Raw genomic sequence first — 19,880 nt, 5'->3', positions numbered from 1 at the left:
TACCCCAAACAACAGGAAACTACTGAGAGATTTCAAGCAAAAGAATGACATGATCAAGTGCACATTTTTAAAAGATTAGCAGAGGGAGCCTGGGTGGCTCAGTCAAGCAGCCGACTTCGGCTCAGTTTATGATCTCCAGGCTGGTGGGTTCGAGTCCCACGTTGGGCCCTATGCTGACAGCTCGGAGCCTGGAGCCTGCTTCAGATTCTGTGTCTCCCTCTCTCTCTGCCCCTCCCCTCCTTGTACTCTGTCTTTCTCTCTCTCAAAAATAAAAAAAAAAAAAAAAAATTAAAAAAAAAAATAATAAAAGAGTAGCAGAGAGATAAGGTGGAGATGAAATGGAGAGGAGAGAAACTGAAGGAAGGTTTAGAAGCCCCCCGGAGAGAGATGAGGATGTGCAGAAAGGCTGTGGCAATGGAAAAGAGGAGACGTATCTCTGAGGCATTTACGTTGTAGTACCACCTGGGTCTGAGGACTGAGACACTATAGAGGGCTGATGGAGAAGGAGGGAAGAGTCAAAGATAAGAGCAAAAGCAAAGTTTTGGCCAGAGGGTAAATGTTGCTGCCATTAATAGAAGCTGGCTAAAGAGAAAACAGGCAGCTTGCTAAGGGAAGGAGTGGTTGTGGACACAAATATGAAGTAGCAACAAAACGTCTCGATGGGATGTTAGAAATGCAGGCCTCAGAGAGAGGTGGGACTAGAGGTAAGTTCAGGAGTCACATGCCTGAAGGTCATGGCTTACATGACTCAAAGAGAAAAGAACTATGAATGTATCCCCACTTAATAGAAGAGAGCAAGAAGAACCAGTACAGATGACAAAAGACAGGAAGGTGGGAGAAAGACCAAGTTAGGAAAGCCTTTCAGTAATCGAGAGAAGAGAGAATTTCAAAGATGAAGGAATAGAAAACCTGGTCAGATGCTGCAGAGGTGGAGAGACAGGAGGAGCAATGGTCAGCAAATTTATTATTCTTTTTTCAATGTTTATTTATTTGAGAGGGAAAGAGAGGGAGAGAGAGAGCGCAAGTAGGGGAGGGGCAGAGAGAGAGGCCGACAGAAGATCTGACAGCCGAGAACCAGATGCTGGGCCCGAACTCATGAACCATGAGATCATGACTTGAGCTGAAGTCAAGTGCTTAACGGACTGAGCCACCCAGGAGCCCCAATTATCAGCAAATTATTTTTAAAATTTTTTTAACGTTTATTTATTTTTGAGAGACAGAGAGAATGAGCAGGGTTGGGGCAGAGAGAGAGGGAGACACAGAATCCGAAGCAGGCTCCAGGTTCTGAGTTGTCAGCACAGAGCCCGACCCAGGGCTCAAACTCGTCAACCACGAGGATCATGACCTGAGCTGAAGTCTGATGCTCAACTGGCTGAGCCACCCGCACCCCAGATCAGCAAGTTTAAAACCCAAAAGCTGCACAAGAGTCCCAGGAACGGTGCAAGTGAGCCCGGAGGCCAAGGGGTGGGAGAACTGGACAGGAGGGTCTGGCAGAAGCAGGGAATACAGACTTCCTACAGCAGCTCCAATAACTCAGGAAAGCAAGGCAGAGTATAAAGGGTGTCACCAGCATCAGAATCTAAGCAGGCAGAACAGAACCCAAATTCTCAAATATTTAATCTCCTTGTACCCATCTTCAAAAGAGGTAAAGGAAAAGAAAACTGTGGTTCCTTTCTTTTATTAATTATTCTTCCATTTACTCAACCTTTTAAAAAATACCTGTCAGTAATGGCTTTCATAAACTCATCAATCAGGTCATCATAGCGCTGTGATCGATCTCTTTTCTGATATAAGCCCATGTAAAACGGATCTTTTAAGAGTGCCTACAAAATAGACCAAATGTAAAAATAAAATCATTTTGTTACGTCACCAGTTTAAACATACTCTATAAAGCAAAAATTGCAAAATAAAAAAATTACTATCGTAATTTTTAAAAATTCATTACATTTTCTTCAAGAATCTCTTAATAGGCTTAATTTACTGTTATCTGTATAAATATCAAAAGCACAGTTCAAGAGAGACTAGCTTTAATCACAACATTTTCCCATCTTCTATTATCTTCAAAAGAAGAATATAATAAAACTTTTGTTTTTTAAATATGAGAGAAAGATCAAAGGGGAAAAATTGTTTTACTCACTGGATTATCAGTTCCTACATCAATACACACAGGCAGGCATCTATCAGGCCGTATTCCAGCACAAGCTGTATACAAACAGAGTTTTCCTACTGGGATCCCCATTCCATACACACCCAGATCTCCAAGACCCAGAATTCTCTCTCCATCAGTCACCACAACGGCCTTAATTACAAAAAATACATATAAATTAAAAGTTGCCAAAAATGGGGTACTAAAGCATTTGAAAAAAAGAGTCTCTTCATATATGTTCACTCTTTTAAAAACAAAATTGTTTCTTAACTTCCAACATAAACCAACCAAGCATACTTAAAACTGTAGGACTTTAGAATCTAGGTATAAAAATGAGAATGAACTAGGTCTGATTTTCCTCTGTCTTTGGTTTAGGAACAGAATGCTTCTGACTGGAGAGTCAACTTATACATCTTCACAAAGACTAAACCAGGGACAGGCAGGCAAACTTCGGACAGAGATTAACCAGAAGAGAAAATCAAGTTTAGAAATGAATATGCTACTCCCACATAATAATGTAGGCCAAACAAGAAAAACCTTAGCAACAGTGTGTGGGGGCTTGAGGGGAGATCTAGAATACAAAATATACCTACCAAGTTTTAAGATGATACTGTGAGTAATTATCTGACCAAATTTTTTCTAGATTACTACAACTAATAATTATTCATTAAAGATTATTTTGGTGAGGAAGACATGTTATAAAGGCAAGTAAGGTTACTGCCTATAATAAGCACTAAAGCCTACCAAAAGATCTTAATAAGTCATCAGATTTTGTTCTATGAAAGACAGCCAGACTGATGAAAATTTATATCTATTACAATTGAAACTCAAAGAGTTTTATATTTGCTACGGATCTAAATCTACCTGGGATTTAGAAGAAAAAAGGCGTAATAAATCCTCTCACCACCCACCAAAATGAAAGTTTTTTATGGCATTTAATGTATTTTCTCTACCGGCAATAACATTAATTGAAACAGAAAAGGAATAAAAAGAAGGCAAGAAACACCAGTGGTAGTGACAGGTTCACAGTGTGAACTAGTTTCAATTTCTTTCCCAGGGTAAACTCCGTACTGGTCACCCATTTTGTAAGTATTACTATCCAGATCTCCTCAGGGCACTAAATCTGCATGTATGTAAATGCAAAGTAAATCAGAGCAACAATGAAAACTGTTCTTGGAAATTCAGATAACTTACAAAGAAAGAAAATACATTGTGAAGAGGAAGGTTGTGCTATTAGTACCTTAACATGATTTTCTGGCCAGTTATCCACAATTGATCTAACATGACCTCTGTCTGAGATTGAAATAAATAATCCCCTGCAACAGAACAAAAACACCTTTGCATTTCACAACAGTTTTTTGCTTTCTACTAAGTTTTTGTTCATAATTGGAATACTTAGATATTGTAATAAAACATCAAGACACAGTATCATTTCCAAGCAGATTTTGCTAAATCACACTGGATTATTTTCAAACATTTTCAACTATTTCAAACTATAATTGCATTGCTCACACAGTAGCTGCAACAAAGATGATTATTACACCATGTGATGGTGTTACCCAAGAAGGAATGTTTCCACATCTCATGTTCAAATAAACTCCAGACACCTCCAGTAAAAGGCAGTACAAAAATAAACCACTAATGCAGGAGAGCATAATAAAGCTACATACACTCTGATTCAAACTCACTAAAACTGAAAATTTGAAATATGAAGCAGCAGGAAGGGAGAGAAGAAAACTACAGTAAATAACTTCACACAAAAGAGGATGTCCTTGAAGCATTAGGAAAAAGTGAAAAGTTATTTTAAACACACAGCGTATTGTTATCCAATTGAGATAAATAATCCAGATTTTTAAAAAGGAAGAGAGGTAGGGAGAAGGGGATGGGGGAGAAACATAGGTTGTAGAAAATGAGTCTGGCAGATGTGAGGGTCAACAGGTCCCCAGTGCCTTCAAACTGGTTCTTACACTTAACTTTCTCATTGGGACCTATCTCAGCTTTGGCATTACTATCCCATCTCAAATCAGTTTAAACAGTTTCTCAACTACAGCTGCTTAACAGAGTTGTCTGATCAACTTTTTAAAAAAATGCCAGGGGTCCCACCTCCAGAGATCCTGATTTAACTGGCCTGGAGTTTAGGTCAATTAAACAACCAAGATTTACTGATGATCTTCAATGCAAAAACAAAAAACAAAAAAACACCCCTGCAGCACTATACTGCATAATGGACACACAGTACCTGTCCTCACCCAAAAACCATGCTCTTTATTCTTTATGCTTCGAGTCCGTTCTGAGTGCTGGGTACACATCAGAACCACAGCAAGAGCTTTTATGAAATACCTACACAGAGGCCCAACTCCAGATTGAATGAATCAGAATCTCTAGGGTGGGGCCTAGGCATCAGTATTTTTTAACTTTATCTTAATCCTTTCATCTGGATTGAGAAACACTATTCTAAATGAAAAAGAAATGTAAAAGAGCTGAACAGCTGGGTTAACATAAGAAATGCTTAAGACTTGGGGCGCCTGGATGGCTCAGTGAGTTAAGCGTCTGACTTCGGCTCGGGTCACGATCTCACGGTTTGTGAGTTTGAGCCCCACGTCAGGCTCTGTGCTGACGGCTCAGAGCCTGGAGCCTGCTTCGGATTCTGTGTCTCCCTCTCTCTCTATCCCTCCCTGACTAGTGCTCTGTCTCTCTCGGTCTCTCAAAAATAATAAATGTAAAAAGAAAAAGAAAAAAAGAAATGCTTAAGACTCATTAACTGATGGCAGCACATAGGACAGAACAAGACAATGTTTGTTCTCCAAGGGTCTTCCAGGGAATACCTGCAGCACCATCACCAACCACGGTCATTAAAATCCAGACCTCCAGACCTTTCTCTTTGTCAGCAGAATCTTGGGAACGGGAAGGAGAGGAAGGTTGGCATGGGTCAACATTTTAAGTCCCACAGGTATTCTGTATGCACATTAAGGTCTAAACACCACTAGGCTAGATGGGGGGAGAGTGAAGGTCAATGCTATCCTGCACTGTCTGAATTTGTACATTTGTATCAACGTGTAAGCAGAACATGGGAAAGGTGTGAGGACTGAAGAAAAGGACAGGTTAGAGGAACATGACAAGAAAACACAAATTAATTAAAAATTTGTAAAGAATTGTCCCATCAGTTCCTCATCTGACTTTCTCAGCTGCTCTCTGAGAGGTGCTAGGATCCCTATTTCATATGAAAACAGATTCAGAAGGAGAAAGTGACTTATTGAAAGACTTAAGTAGATGCCCATTCCAGTACTCTTTCTACTTAAAATAGCTGAGGTGCCAGAACTATTTGAAATTAAAATTCGTACAAATTCTAAAAGAAAAAACAAACAACACAAATTAAAAAAAAAAAAAAAGAGAGAGAGAGAGAAAGAATCTCTTAATTTGGGCAGATCATCAAAATGATATTCATGATAATTCTGGAGAATCTGCCACGAAAATTAAGATTACATCCCCCCTTTTTTGGTACAGAAATGCACAGATCTAACAACCAAAATAAGTTACAGAAGGTTAGGAATGAATGTTGCTATTTCTACAAAAACAAAAGATATCAACATGCTGGATTTTTATTAATCCCTTTTTGTCCAAATTAAGCTTTTGTGAGGTGGGAAGGTGGTTGACCTAAGACTGTATATATAAAAGAGAAATGTAAGAGGGCCTAGGGGGTGCAATTTTCCCTATACAATAATCTTTGCAAATATAGTTTTAAAAATAAGTCTTACTTAGGTCTTCTAAAGATGTGTCCATATTGGGAGCAGGCAAGACCGACTGTTGGTGTGTATACAATTGGCATCAGACTTTCGATATCATCCTGCAGAATTCTATAAAACAATTTTTCATTTCTTTCCTGTATTCCCATTATGTAGATGTATCTGAAATTAAGCACAGTAAATAAGGTCTACATCAGACAGCATTTATACTTAGAGTTCTGGCCTTTGAAAGTCATATGCAAACATCAAAAACTGAGGACTCCCTTCCCTGCCAGAAAACAAAACCCTGAATTATCACTGTTTAACACCCAGGACAAAGATTAACAAAAGTAAAAATGCACTTAAATTATAGATGCTGATGATGACAAAGGAGAAGAGGAGGAGGAGAACAGCAGAAACAACAGCTAACATTTACTGAACCCTTACTGAGAGTCAGGAACTAGAAATGCAAAGACTATCCTTATGGAACTAATGTTCAAAGTGACTAACATGTAAATACGGAAGCAAAATAAAGTGGCATTCATTCGAATATTTACTAAATACTATGTGCCAGGCACTATTTTGGACTCTCAGGATGTAAGAAGTGACCTCTGTCCTTGTGGAGTTATAATCCAATAGGCTTAATGGCATTATCAGGTCTATATAAAGCATAGAGGTAGCATAAAGGCAATGCTCAACTCACATACACATATAAACAATGGCTTTTCAAGAATAAAGTTTAGAAAACTGGAAAATGTTGGCCTGAAAAAAAAAAAAAAAAAAACCAGCGATGGGGCATCTCGCTCAGTCAGAAGAGCATGAAACTCTTGATCTTGGGGTCATGAATTTGAGCCCCATGTTGGGTGTAGAGATTACTATAAAAAATAAACTTAAAAATATTAAGTCGTAGATGCTTTTATTATTAAAAAAAAAAAAAAACAGTGGTCACCCTGAATTAAATATGTGTAAAACAGACGCATTACTTTTTACTCAAACTTGTTCCTCTTCCTGTTATCACCTGACCAAATGGGAATCCAAGATCCCATTCTTGATTTCTCCTCTCTCACTCTACCTTACCCTAGTCTAATAAAGCAACAGCCCTACAGAGTCCACCTACTAAATAATTTTCAAATATATCTATTTCCCCCTCTCCACCCTCACCCCATCCAAGCTAGCATCATTTCTCACCTGGGCTACCTCAAGAACTTTCTTAACTGGTCTGTATACACACGGTTTTGCTCCCCTGCTCCAATCTAGTCTTCTCTTTAAAAAAATAACTCTTATTATTTGTATTCTCTTTGAATGCTTTCCAAACACCCATTATATAGGCTAATGCTTCTAAACTAGTTAGCAACACCTGCGCCTACTTTCCAGCCACATGTTCATACTGAACTTACTTCAGTTTCTCAAATACACCCATGTCTTACCTTGGTGTTGCTACATACAACACAACTTCTGAACACCCCCTATGCATGCATAGTCCCTACTTACTCTCCCCGAATGCAGCTCAGGTGGCACTCTCTCCCTTGGTGCCCGTTCCCCTCCCCCACCACACAGACACAGATTTTCCTCTTTTCAGATCCCTTAATACCCTACTCCCTCCTCTGCATCTCTCACTCTACTTCCTGACTCTGTCTTCCCTCCAGCCTGGATGGTATCATGAGTTAGGGACTATTGCTTTATATACCTCTGTATCTCCAGTAACTAGCAAAGTAAGTGGAATATAACTGGTGTGCAAATGTTTGGTGAATAATCAGGGAGAAGTGATTCTATTTAGAAGAGGAATAGTATTTTCTATGCAACTACCACAGGCAGAAATAATAACATTAGGTAGAAGTTAAAGAGAAGGAGATTGCTCCTCAGTCCAGGGGAGAAAACAGATAAGACTGAGTAGCTCTGTGAAACAGACAGCAGAGACCTATCAGGCACTTGTGATTCACTTTCACCTCCATCTAAGTTTGGTCCCTCCTCTGAGTGCTCCATGCTGGATCTTGTCCTCACCTAGGACCACTACAGCTCAGAAATTCTGATTACCACTAAGGCAACCCTCTCCCCTGTGGCTAGCTATCCATTGCCCCCACTTCCCAGTTCTTTGAGAGATCTCTGGCTCCTGGATCCCTCTGTTTTCTCCCGCTCTATTAGCTCCTCCCTGGCTCCTCTTCTTTCCCCACTCTGGATCCCATGATCAAGCCTCTGACTCTGAACAAATCTTCACCATTTTGGAACACCCCTGTACCTTTATCACTGCACTCCCCTTCCACAGTGTCTGTCTTTTCCAGCCATGGACTCCCTGAAGGAAAGGGTGGAATTTCTCATTCCTGTAGTTCTAGAGCTTAAAACAATGCCTGACACATAACAGCCCTGAATGAATACTAGCTGAATAAATTAATGTAGCATCTTTGCCAGCCCAGCAAACCCCAAACCTGAATTAAGTTACATTTCACCTTTTCCATGTAAAAATAACATTGCTGGGCAGAATGACATCAATACAAACAAGATTAAGCCACTAAGCCTTCAGGGCTTTCCCATCCCTTTAATCTGTCCTTGTTCAGCTACACTCTTTGGCTAAATGGCTATTCTAAACATTTATCACTTTCCTCACCAATTCTATTCAACCTTGGCCCTTTTAAATCTTAGCCACAACCTCCATATTTGACATCATAGAGAAAATCAAGGTCAACAAGGCAGGATGAGATCTCACAACCTCTGCCCTACCACCTGCATAGCTTATCCGTATTGTACCTGTATTTATCTTTGCTCTTGCCCCAGAAAATGACCTGTTCTTTTTTCTTGTCCAAGGCCAGCCTCTACCTCTGCCCTTGACCCTACACCCTCTACCTCTGCACTCAACCCACTGTTCTCTTTGTACTTGACCCTATTCCCTCTACCTCTGTACTTTTCTTGTGCAAGGTCAGCCTCCACCTCTGTCCTCGACCTTATGCCTTCTACCTCTGCACTCAGTCCCATGCTCTCCATCTTTGCACTTGACTCTATGCCCCTTTCAGTTCTCTGGGATCTTGTTCTATCAATTACCCTTTCTTCTGGGCTCACTCCTCACAGCGTGAGCACCTTCAACTTCCTTCTAGCTTGAAATATACCTCCTTAACCCCAAGTCCTGCTTTACTTACTGGTGAGAAACCACTCTCACCAGTCATCAAACAATAATCTCCTGTACTTAACAAACCCAGAAGATATTTTTAATTCTGCATTCAGACTGATCCCTCTACCCATAATATTTTGCCCTTCTTTCTCATTTTGCCTGCCACGTGTAATATATTGTTTAAAACACAGCTCAGGAATCACTTCCTCCAGAAAACTTTAATGGATTCCCCAAATCCGGCTAGGAGTCCCTATTTTGTGCTTTCAGAATGTTCTCTGCATGTACCTTTTTCTCACTGTCCTGCACACAGTAGTATAGAGTACAATGACCGTCACAGTATAATCTCTATTGATGAGCTCCTAGAAGGCAGGGCTGTGTATTACTGGGGTGACAATACATTCTAGTTTTCCTGGGACAGTTTCAGTTACTCCTCTGGATTGGATGATATATTATATGGTCACCTACCTTTTACCTACTTTACACTCTCAGTGGCCAGTACAGTGGCAAACACAAAGTAGATGATTAATAAAAGTTGTTGGATAGAAAGGATACAAGTCAGATAATAGCTTTTGTTTCTAACATTCCATTCAAGTCTAAAATGCTCTGTGATTTTAAGCTTAAAAATAGATTTCTGCTAAATTTTACAATAGCAAACACAGTCAGTGAAATAAAGGAAACATAATCATTATAAAAATAATAGTTAACTGACTAAAATGCAAACTTCATCTTAAGACTACATATATTCCATATGCAATAATAACCATAATGCTCCCAATTTTTCTGATCAGGACATCAATAAAAAAGCCAAACATCTGAGGCACCTAGGTGGCTCAGTCAGTTAAGCATCCGACTTTGGCTCAGGTCATGATCTCACAGTTTGTGGGTTTGAGCCCCGCATCAGGCTCAGCACTGATGGTGTGGAACCTGCTTGGGATTCTCACTCTCTCCTGGCTTTCTGCCCCTCCCCCGCTTGTGCTTTCTCTCATAATAAAATAAACTTAAAACAATTATCTCCTTTAAAAAAAAAAAAATGAAACATCTAATCAACTCTTACTTTTCCAAAGGACTATTCAATTTTTTCACGTTTTTATGAAATCGTAAAGCTTGAATATCTTGTGTCTCTATCTTGGGAGGTAGAAGTCCTTGGAGACCAAGCATTTGTCGTTCTTGTAATGTAAACGCCATTCCCTACAAAGGAGAAAAGGATTAAAAATTATTGCTTACTGAGGTTGCAATGGTGCTATCTATCCAACAAAATGTAATTTCAATGTAAATTTTTAAAAAATAAGTAAGATACCATTTTGCCCAGACTGTCATAAGTATTTAAGATTGATCATCTCTAGTATCAGTGAGGGTGTGGTAAAAGAGTTATTCTCACATACCATTGCTAGAAATGTAAACAGGTTTAAGCTTTTTAGAAGACAACTTAAAAACATTCTTAAATTTTAATGCACATACTCTACAAGAGAGCAATTCTACTTCTAGACAGCCATCGTAGAGAAATAGTCATACATAAAGAGTCATATAAAAAAGATTAGTTATAGTACTGTTTCTAGTTCTCTTGACTATTACAAACTAACTAAAAGCCCATGAATTATGGAACAGTTAAGGAACCTATGGTATTTCCTGGTATGGAAAACACAGATCTCCAATTATGTAGTACAAGTATCTCCCAGACCCATAGTTAAGAAAAAAAAAAAGCAAGTTTCAAATCAAACACATTTACTGTTAACTGTTATATTCAGAAACCCCCCATAAAATAAATCATATACACAAATCCATACATACATTAGAAATGAAATTAACAGAATACAGCTTAAAAAAACACAAACCAAACTGATAACAGAAGCTCCTTCCACTAGAAAGCAGTGAGGCTGAGTTGACAAAGAGCAAGCAGGGAATGATACTTAGGAAAAAATTAACCTATGTCATATGAAAATCTTTTTCAATTTCTGATATCCAGCTGTGTGTTAACTTCTTTTTATCAAAGTGATGTCTGTAAAAACGCCAGAGTAAGGACTTCCAAAAATCTTTTCCTCCATAAAAGCAACAAGAATACTGGCCAAATGACCAGAATAAACTTTTTCAGAATTTTGGAAACTAACCAAAGGCCTCAGCAATCCGGGAACATTTTATTCAAGAGAAGCAGCTGAATTTTCATAAGAAAAGCAGGATTCATGACATTTTTATTTGCCTTATTCCTATGTTTCCCTCCCCAGCTCCACAGAAGCCTAGAAAACAGCAATCACTATGAAATAATCGCTTTGAAAAATAGAGTCTAGCGGTTGGAGATTTTTCTACAGCCCCATCCCCAGGAAAGCTGCCATTATTTCAGTGGAAGACCCCACTTGCAAATCTGTCTTTATTTAACCTTATATGGAGCTCACCCAGTGTGAATAGCTTTTTCTCCAGAAGAGTGTCCTGAAAACAATCTGAGGCAATTATTTAACATGGCGGCTGCCTAAGGCAGTAGATAACAGCTGAGGAAACAACAGGCTAACCAAAAAACTGAAAAGGAGAAGCTGAAGAACAAAATGTCCATGGGGTGGGAGTGGGGGCAGCGGTTGAAAAGCTTGACATATTCCTAAGAATCTAGAAGGTCATCATGCACAAACTGTAGGCAAGTCCAGGAAGGATCTGAGAAGGCCCTTAGCTCCCATCTCTGGCTAACCTGGAGGCTCCATGTAAGCAGGAAATAAAGGCTAATGTGTAGTTGTAACCTGCCTGAACACTAAAGACACACTCCAACATGTACACTGAACCCTTAGGTATTTAAGTCTCTGTCTAATCATGAGTTGACTACTTAGCTAATGATGCAGACTTTAGCGGGCCTAACAAACAAGAATAAGGACTTTAAAGAAGTAGTTCAATTATATTTCACACGCAGAAAAAAAATTAGTTCAGAAATGTCACTAAATAGACAACAGCAACATAACAAGCCCTGGGAGGAATATCTGGTTTCCAGAGCAGCCACATTCTTTAATATGTCCAGTTTTCAACAAAAATTATAAGGCATACACAAAGACAAAGTCTGGCTCATACACAGGAAAAAGGGTACCTAATAGAAACTGTCCCTGAGGAAGCTCAAACATTGTACTAATTAAACAAAGACTCTAGTTATTTTGAATATATTCAAAGAACTAAGGGACACCACATCTAAAGAAGTAAAGGGAAGTAGGAGAATGATACCTCACTAACTACAGAATATCACTGAAAAAATAGAAACTATAAAAAAGAACCAAACATAGAAGTTCTGGAATTGGAAGTACAGTAACTAAAATAAAGTTCAGAGGGGTTAAGCAGATTTGAGCAGGTGGAAGAAAGAATCAGTCAACTTAAAGATAAGTCAATTGAGATTCTCCAGTTGAGAAACAGAAAGAAAAATCAATGAGTAAATATGAATAGAGCTTCAGAGACTGGTGGGACACTATTAAGTGTGCCAACATATGCATAACAGGAGTCCCAGAAGGCAAGGAAAGAAAAGGACAAAAGGATATTTGAAGAAATAATGGCCAAAAGCTTCTCAAATTTGATGAGAAACACGAACCCTAGAAGAAACACATATCCTAGAAACTCAACAGCTCCAATCAGAAAAAACTCAAAGAGATCTATACCTAGCCACACATATTCAAACTGTTGAAAGACAAGGACAAAAGAAGAAACTTGAAAGCACAGAGAAGTGACTCATCATGTACAGGGGATCCTTAAAAAGAGGAACAGCTAATTTCTTATCAGAATCCACAGAGGCCATAAGGCGTAGGATGACATATTCAAAGTGCTGAAAGAAAAAATACAAAACAAAAACGTGTCAACCAAGAATTTCTAAGTGTTTACAAAATTATCCAAAACTGAAGGAAAAATTAAGATATTTTCAAATAAAAATAGAGAACTCATTGCTAGCAGGCCTGTCTCACAAGAAATACCAAAGACAGTCCTTTAAGCTAAAATGAAGACACTAGACAGTAACTTAAATCTACTTGAAGAAATAAAGAACATGGGTAAGATAATCATACAGGTAAATATAAAAGTCAACATAGGGGCTCCTGGGTGGCTCAGTCAGTTGACCATCCAACTCTTGATTTCGGTTCAGGTCCTGATCTCATGGTCGTGGGACTGAGCCCCACACTGGGCTCTGCACTGAACTTGGAGCCTGCTTAGGACTCTCTCGCTCCCTCTCTGCCCCTCTTCCTCGTGCTCTCTAAAATAAAATTTTAAAAATGTTTTAAAAAAAGAAATAAATATAAATCTGTATTGATGATCACACAATGCATAAGCACATGCTTTGTATGACAAACCAGCACTGAAGGAAAGGACAGAACTATACAGCAACAGCTTTTGTGTATTATTAAAATTAAGTTGGAATCAAACTGAACTAAGTTGTTATAAAGATGATAATTGTGATCCCCAGGGCAAACCACTAAGAAAACAACTCAGGAAAAGGCAGTAGAAGAAATGACAAGGGAAATAAATTGGTATACTTGAAAATACCAATTTACCACAAAGGAAGGGAACAATGGCAGAATAGAGGAACAAAAAAGACATTTAGAAAACAAATAGCAAAATGGCAGACTAAACTGTATCTTATCAACCATTAGATAATGTAAATGGATTAAAATCTACAATAAAAAGGCAGGGATTGGCAACTTTATGCTGTCTATAGCAAAAATACAATTAGGTAGAAAGTAAAAAGATGGAACACGATATACCATGTAAACAATAACCCAAACAGATTTTGAAATAAACACTGTTACTAGAGAAGGACATTTTATAATGACAAAAGTGTCAATCCATTAAGAAGATATAACAATTACAAACATATATACATTTGTAAAAGAGGTCCAGAATACTTGAAGGAAAAACTGACAGGATCCAAGGAAGAAAGACAAGTTGGAGACTTTAATACCTCGCTTCCAATAATGGAGAAAACACCTACACAGAAAATCAGCCAAGAAAATATAAGACCTGAATAACACTATAAAGCAACTAGACCTGACAGACGTGTATGGAACCCTCCACACAACAGCAGCAAGATACACATTCTTCAAAACAAGTGCACATGGAATATTCTCCAGGACTGTATGTTAAACTATAAGTCTCCATAAATTTTAAAGGATTTATGAAATCATCCAAAGTCTGATCTCCAACCATAATGCAATGAGATTAAAAATCAATAATAAAAGGAAATTTGGGGAATTCACAAATATTTGGATTTTAAACAACAAACTCATAAATGACTAACTGATCAAAGAAGAAACCACAAAGGAAATTAGAAGATACTCTGAGATGAATTAGAATACATATACCAAAGCAAACCAAACAACCACACACACCAAAACTTAGGACTTAGGGAATGCAGCAAAAGCAATGTTTAGAGGGAAATTTAGAGCTGTAAACACCCACATTAAAAAGGCAGAAAGATCTCAAATCAATCATCTAAGCTTCTACCTTAAGAAACTAGGGGGGAGAGAAAGAGCAAACTAAACCTGAAGCAAGGAGGAAGGAAGTATTAAAGATTAGAGCAAAAATAAGTGAAATAGAAAATAGAAAAAACAGTTGGAAAAATAAATCAGTTAACCCAAAGGTTGGCTCTTTAAAAAGATCTATAAAACTGGCAAAGCTTCAGCTATATTGGAAAAAGAGAAAAGGGAGAAGACTTAAATCACTAAATCCTTTGCAACTCATGTTTCTCCTTGTAAGATTTCACCTAAGGCTGGGAAATATAAAAGATGTAAAACCCAAACTATCACTCTTACTTTCTTTTCCAACTCTAGTATAAGACAAAAGTGGAAAAGCTAAACTTTATTTTGAAAATTATTTATTTATTTAAGTAAGTAATCTCTGCACCCAGCGTGAAGCTCGAACACATGATCCCAAGATCAAGAGTCACATGCTCCACCGACTGAGCCAGCTAGTCGGCTCCCCTAAACTTTAGCCGACCCTAAACTTTAGATTTAAATGAATTAATGAGTTCACTTAAAAGTGCCTATCCTAGTGCCAAAGACAAATGAGTTGGCTATACAAGGTGTCGCTGCCTATCTCCTATCTAGGTTTAAGGGACACTCAAAAGCATTTTATTTATAATGCAAGGTCGAAGTTAAAATGATTTAAAACATTTTTATATGTTGAGTATTTACGTTAACAGTTGATCAAATGCCTAAATTTTCTAGCCTGGTATTAATAAGTGAAGCAAGTCTGCAAAGATGACATTAGCTTAAAATGAATGCCTTGACTAGTTCTTTAACAGTTAGCCTCTCCCTCTCCATTCCTCAATGCCACCTGTTCCACCAAGTCTGCCCTTTTCTCATCTATGCAACAGCAATACCCCGCCAATTAACACAGTAGAAGTGTACCTCCTTTGACCAATCCTGAAAGATCCCCTGAGCTTTTTCCTTTAGACACACTTAGTTTTCTCACATAAGTCAATATTGATAAAAATCTGTTAACTAGACTTGAGTGTTGCAAGTAAACACTGGGGAGACATAGAAGGCCCCTTCTATATCTTTCCTTCCAAATACAATCAGAATAATCTGCTAGGGATTAGGAAATTACCAAATACCTACTTATAAAACTGATAACTAGTAACTAATGATTCATAATGTCAAAATTGAAAATTATATTCAATAATAGGGTCATGGCTAACTAAATTACAAAACATCCCCTGGAGGGGGTAACTCACATTTATAAAGCATTTACAGTGCCTAAAGTAGCTTTAGAATTTTCCTTTTTCTCCACAGCAGTCTAGATAAAGAAACTGTAGGTATAACCTTACACCGAAGATAACACAGCATGTAAGAGTCAAGGGGGTCTCTCTTTAGTCTTAATGATTCCAAATCTATCTACTAAATTATGATGCAGCCATATATAAAAGGCTTACGAAGCATCATGGAGATTATTTATAATATACTCTTCCCAGTAGTAAAATGGCATATAAAATTGTATACTACAATCTTAAAGGTAAATATACTTTTAAGGGGATTTGGCAAAATAAAAACAGATGATGTACTGGGGTAGTAGGAATGCAATTTTTCATTAGTCATAATATGATTATTATTTACACAAACAATAAAAATTTGAATTAGTTTACCTATTAGACATATAGCCAGGGGAAGTTAAAATAAAAACAAACAAAAACCCTCACAGAACTAATAACCATAAAGCCAGAGCTCCAGGTACAAAACTGGGAAGTGCAAACTTCCTACAACAAAGGATACAGAGATGAGTTTCAAAAAATTATCTAGAAAGTTAGCCAATCAGCCAGTTAAGCATCTGACTCTTGCTTTTGGCTCAGATCATGAATTTGCAGTCCGTGGAACGAGCCGCCTGTCAGGCTCTGAGCTCACAGCATGGAATCTGCTTGGGATTTTCTCTCCTTCTCCCTCTGCCCCTCCCCTGCTTGTGAATCTCTCTCTCTCTCTCTCTCTCTCTCAAGTAAAATTTAAAAAATAAATAAGTAAATAAATAGCCAAATGAGCATGAGAACAGAAAGAGAAATCCAATCTTAAAGTTGCACAGCCTTTTGAACGTTTCAGGATATTGAACCAGCCCTGCATCCCAGGTAAAAATCCCACTTGGTCATGGTGAAAAAAATTTGTAATGCGTTCTGAACATTTCAAAATGCTATATTACCTAATGATTTAAGGGTGAAGACTCAGGTCTGGAGAGGTTAAGTGAAGAGCCAAAGTTTCATGGCTACCAAATTCAAATTAACACCTAAAGTCCTGCTTATAACCTAGCACAGTGACATTTACTGTCCTTTAAAGTATAAGGACTTTGGGGCGCCCGGGTGGCTCAGTTGGTTGGGCTTCCAACTTCAGCTCAGGTCATGATCTCATGGCTTGTGAGTTCAAGCCCCACGTCGGGCTCTGTGCTGACAGCTCAGAGCCTGGAGCCTGCTTCCGATTCTGTGTCTCCCTCTTTCTCTCTACCCCTCCCCTGCTCATGCTCTGTCTCTCTCTTCTCAAAAATAAATAAAAACATAAAAAATTTTTTTTTAAGTATAAGGACTTTAAAAAATTTCATAAAGAATTTCATATTCATACCAGAATAGGCAAATCTATAGGAAGAGAAAACAGATTAGTGGCTGCCAGGGGCTGAGGAGGGGAAAGGGGAAATGGGGAGTGACTGCAGAATGGGTTCTGGGTTTCCATTTCCAGTGAAGGATGCATGACTCTGAACGTACTTAATGTGACTGACCTGTCAATTTTAAATGGTTAAAAGTGTAAATTGTAGACTATTTACCACAATGAAAAAGTCTTACAGACATAATAACAGGTATGCTTTTAGTAGACAGTGATTCCACACATCTTAAAAGATTACAATCTTTTTTGATTTATTTTTTTAATTGTCCAATTCATCCTTTCAATTTCTGGGATGTGTTGTTTTGTTTTTTTTTAAGTTTATTTATATTTATTTTGAGAGAGAGAGATAGAGACAGAGAGAGAGAGAGAGAGAATTCAAAGCAGGCTCTGGACTTAGTGCAGGGCCCAATGCAGGGTTCAAACCCATGAACCCTGATTTTGTGACCTGAGCTGAAGTTTGATGGTTAACTGAGTCACTCAGACGCCCCGCTGGGATGTGTTAAAAGATTACAATCTTAAAAGAATTCAGTACTGCCTTATATTACTATTTTATTAATCGCAGCAGCAACATACTCTTAAGACATTTAGTCTACAATGTTTGAAGCACATACCTGATTTCTTTTAAGTCCCCAAGGACTTCATGACCCTCAAATTGGGAATCACAGTCTATGTTCCTTCTTAAACACACACGACAAAATAACTCTTTCTGATGCTTACAGGGCTTCCAAAAGTGATCTTTCAATGAGATAACCATACAGATGCTATCCAACCTTAGAGATTTCAGAGGGCCAGAGCATTAGATTTTATTTTCTGTACAGAAGTACCGTAATGCATTTTAGACTACCCTCCTCCTTAAAATTAATTTGCCACTTAATGTATTTTATAAATTTCTTATAATCTCCTCACAGTACATTTTAAATAGTTTCTGTAAGGATAAAAATAAATAAAACCAACATACTTAGCAACTGTTTACTGTACTCATGGCATTGTAAAAAATTTAAGAAATTTTGAATGGTCCCTATCCCCAAAGGAACCTGAAATATAGTTAGGAATATAAATTCATGAAAACGCAACTACCGTCAACTACTTCAAGGACAGCTTAAGACATGAAAGGAAGCACGCAGCAACATATATTGATTACTTGCCACAGGAACAGGAAGATAAAAACTGCTACAGGGTTTCAGAGAAAGGAGAGATTATTCCAGTCTATGGTGGTATGAAAAGGCTCTACAGGAGAACTGGATTTGAGTGAGTTGCATCTTGGAGAGCAAGCAAGATTTGGGGAAGTGAGGCCAAAAAAAAAAAAAAAAAAGAGAGAATTAGAACATCCCTCATTAAGCTTCATTTAATTCACCACTGCCTACAGAATTCTCATTTCTGTGCAAGGTACCAAAAATGTAAAGATAAGGCGCTCTGCGTGACCCTTGATCAAATTTCCTCTTGCAGGCCTGAAATCCTTCAAAACATATACTGTACAATTAATTATGCCCAACCCCCACCAGAGGAAATAAACGGGACTGGCAAATTTCTGATGACCATTGTTTTAAAATAAATCACAACTTAATCTGCATGCACCCTTCCCAAGAGGTAACTCTCCATATTACAATAAATCCAATGTATCCTCTTACAAGCTTTCTGTAAGAAATCTTTTTTCAGAACTATGTGTATTTCCTAATTAATATCACCACTAAAAAATAGAGAGGGACTTGCCCACTGAACACACTTTGGGTACAGAATTAAGGCAAGACTAGGTATCAATAATACCTGCCACTTCTGCCCCAAGAGTTGTAAAGAGGGTCAGAAGTCTCCCCACTCTGAAGTAGCACTATGAGATTACTGGGCAAAAGCACTTGTACACAATGATTTGTGTCCAAAAAGCTGGTTGGAGGTACGGTAGGGGTGGACATTAGATGAAATTTTAGGGGCGCCTGGGTGGCTCAGTCGGTTAAGCATCCGACTTCGGCTCAGGTCATGATCTCACAGTCCGTGAGTTCAAGCCCCGCGTCAGGCTCTGGGCTGACAGCTCAGAGCCTGGAGCCTGTTTCAGATTCTGTGTCTCCCTCTCTCTCTGACCCTCCCCCGTTCATGCTGTCTCTCCCTGTCTCAAAAATAAATAAACGTTAAAAAAAAAAAAAAGTAGATGAAATTTTATTCTACAATTTTGACTCCATCTTCCAAGGGCTCAATTAGATTGGTCCAGGGTAAGTACCTGATTTGAGCTGGGTAAATCTAAATATCCCACCCGGGCTAAAAATCCTGGCTAACTGCTATTCTAGGGATTTTTTTGAGCTGAAACTAGGAAATAAAGTCAATCTTTTTCTGGTGGTAGAAGTTGTAAGGGGTGAAACTGGGAGCCATAATGCAGCCACGATTCTTGCCACATGGAGAAAAGGGAAAAGTCATGCAGAAAAAGCAAATACCTCTGAATACTTTTAGGATAAAGCTACAAAATACAAAAAGTTCATGCTTTATCAGTCTGAAATATATCAAACCTTTTCCAGGAAGAGAGAAAATGTTATGTTAGTATTAAAGTTACTAGCCTTGTTTGTTCTTGGGTTCAACATAAGTGGCTTGCCTTTCTCTTTTATGTGCAAATGACGACATGCCAGAGTACAAGGAGCAGCAACTACTCTGATCCGGGACAACATCTTTCCTTTCACCTGGGAAAAAAGAAGCAAATAAACTTTTCAGAGAACTGCACGCACATCAGGTATCAGTTTTCAAAAGCAGATATAGAAAGCCTAATTTTCCACACTTGATAAAGCTTTTTCAAAGTACATTTATGTTTCTACAGGTTGCAACGGTTGTAAAAGAGTAATAGTTGGGTGAAGACA

The 19,880-nt window shown here is 38.3% G+C and overlaps 1 protein-coding gene across 1 annotated transcript in view; it reads right to left on the bottom strand.

Moving 5' to 3' along the window:
- Positions 1-19,880, bottom strand: part of ME2 (malic enzyme 2) — a 52,593-nt gene that overhangs the window by 25,585 nt on the left and 7,128 nt on the right. The window contains exons 2-7 of the mRNA XM_025931217.2: positions 19,587-19,706; positions 10,023-10,156; positions 5,902-6,051; positions 3,387-3,462; positions 2,138-2,299; positions 1,720-1,823 (exon numbers count right to left, since the gene is read on the bottom strand). Coding sequence (XP_025787002.1) covers positions 1,720-1,823; positions 2,138-2,299; positions 3,387-3,462; positions 5,902-6,051; positions 10,023-10,156; positions 19,587-19,694 — 734 coding nt within the window. The 5' untranslated portion in view covers positions 19,695-19,706. The remainder of the gene's footprint in view (positions 1-1,719; positions 1,824-2,137; positions 2,300-3,386; positions 3,463-5,901; positions 6,052-10,022; positions 10,157-19,586; positions 19,707-19,880) is intronic.

This window comes from Puma concolor, chromosome D3, assembly GCF_028749965.1.
Source record: "Puma concolor isolate L17-30 chromosome D3, mPumCon1.1.hap2, whole genome shotgun sequence".
Classification (NCBI taxonomy): Eukaryota; Metazoa; Chordata; class Mammalia; order Carnivora; family Felidae; genus Puma; species Puma concolor.
The sequence above is the reverse complement of the archived record's forward strand: the minus strand, read 5'-3'. Positions and strand labels throughout refer to the sequence as shown.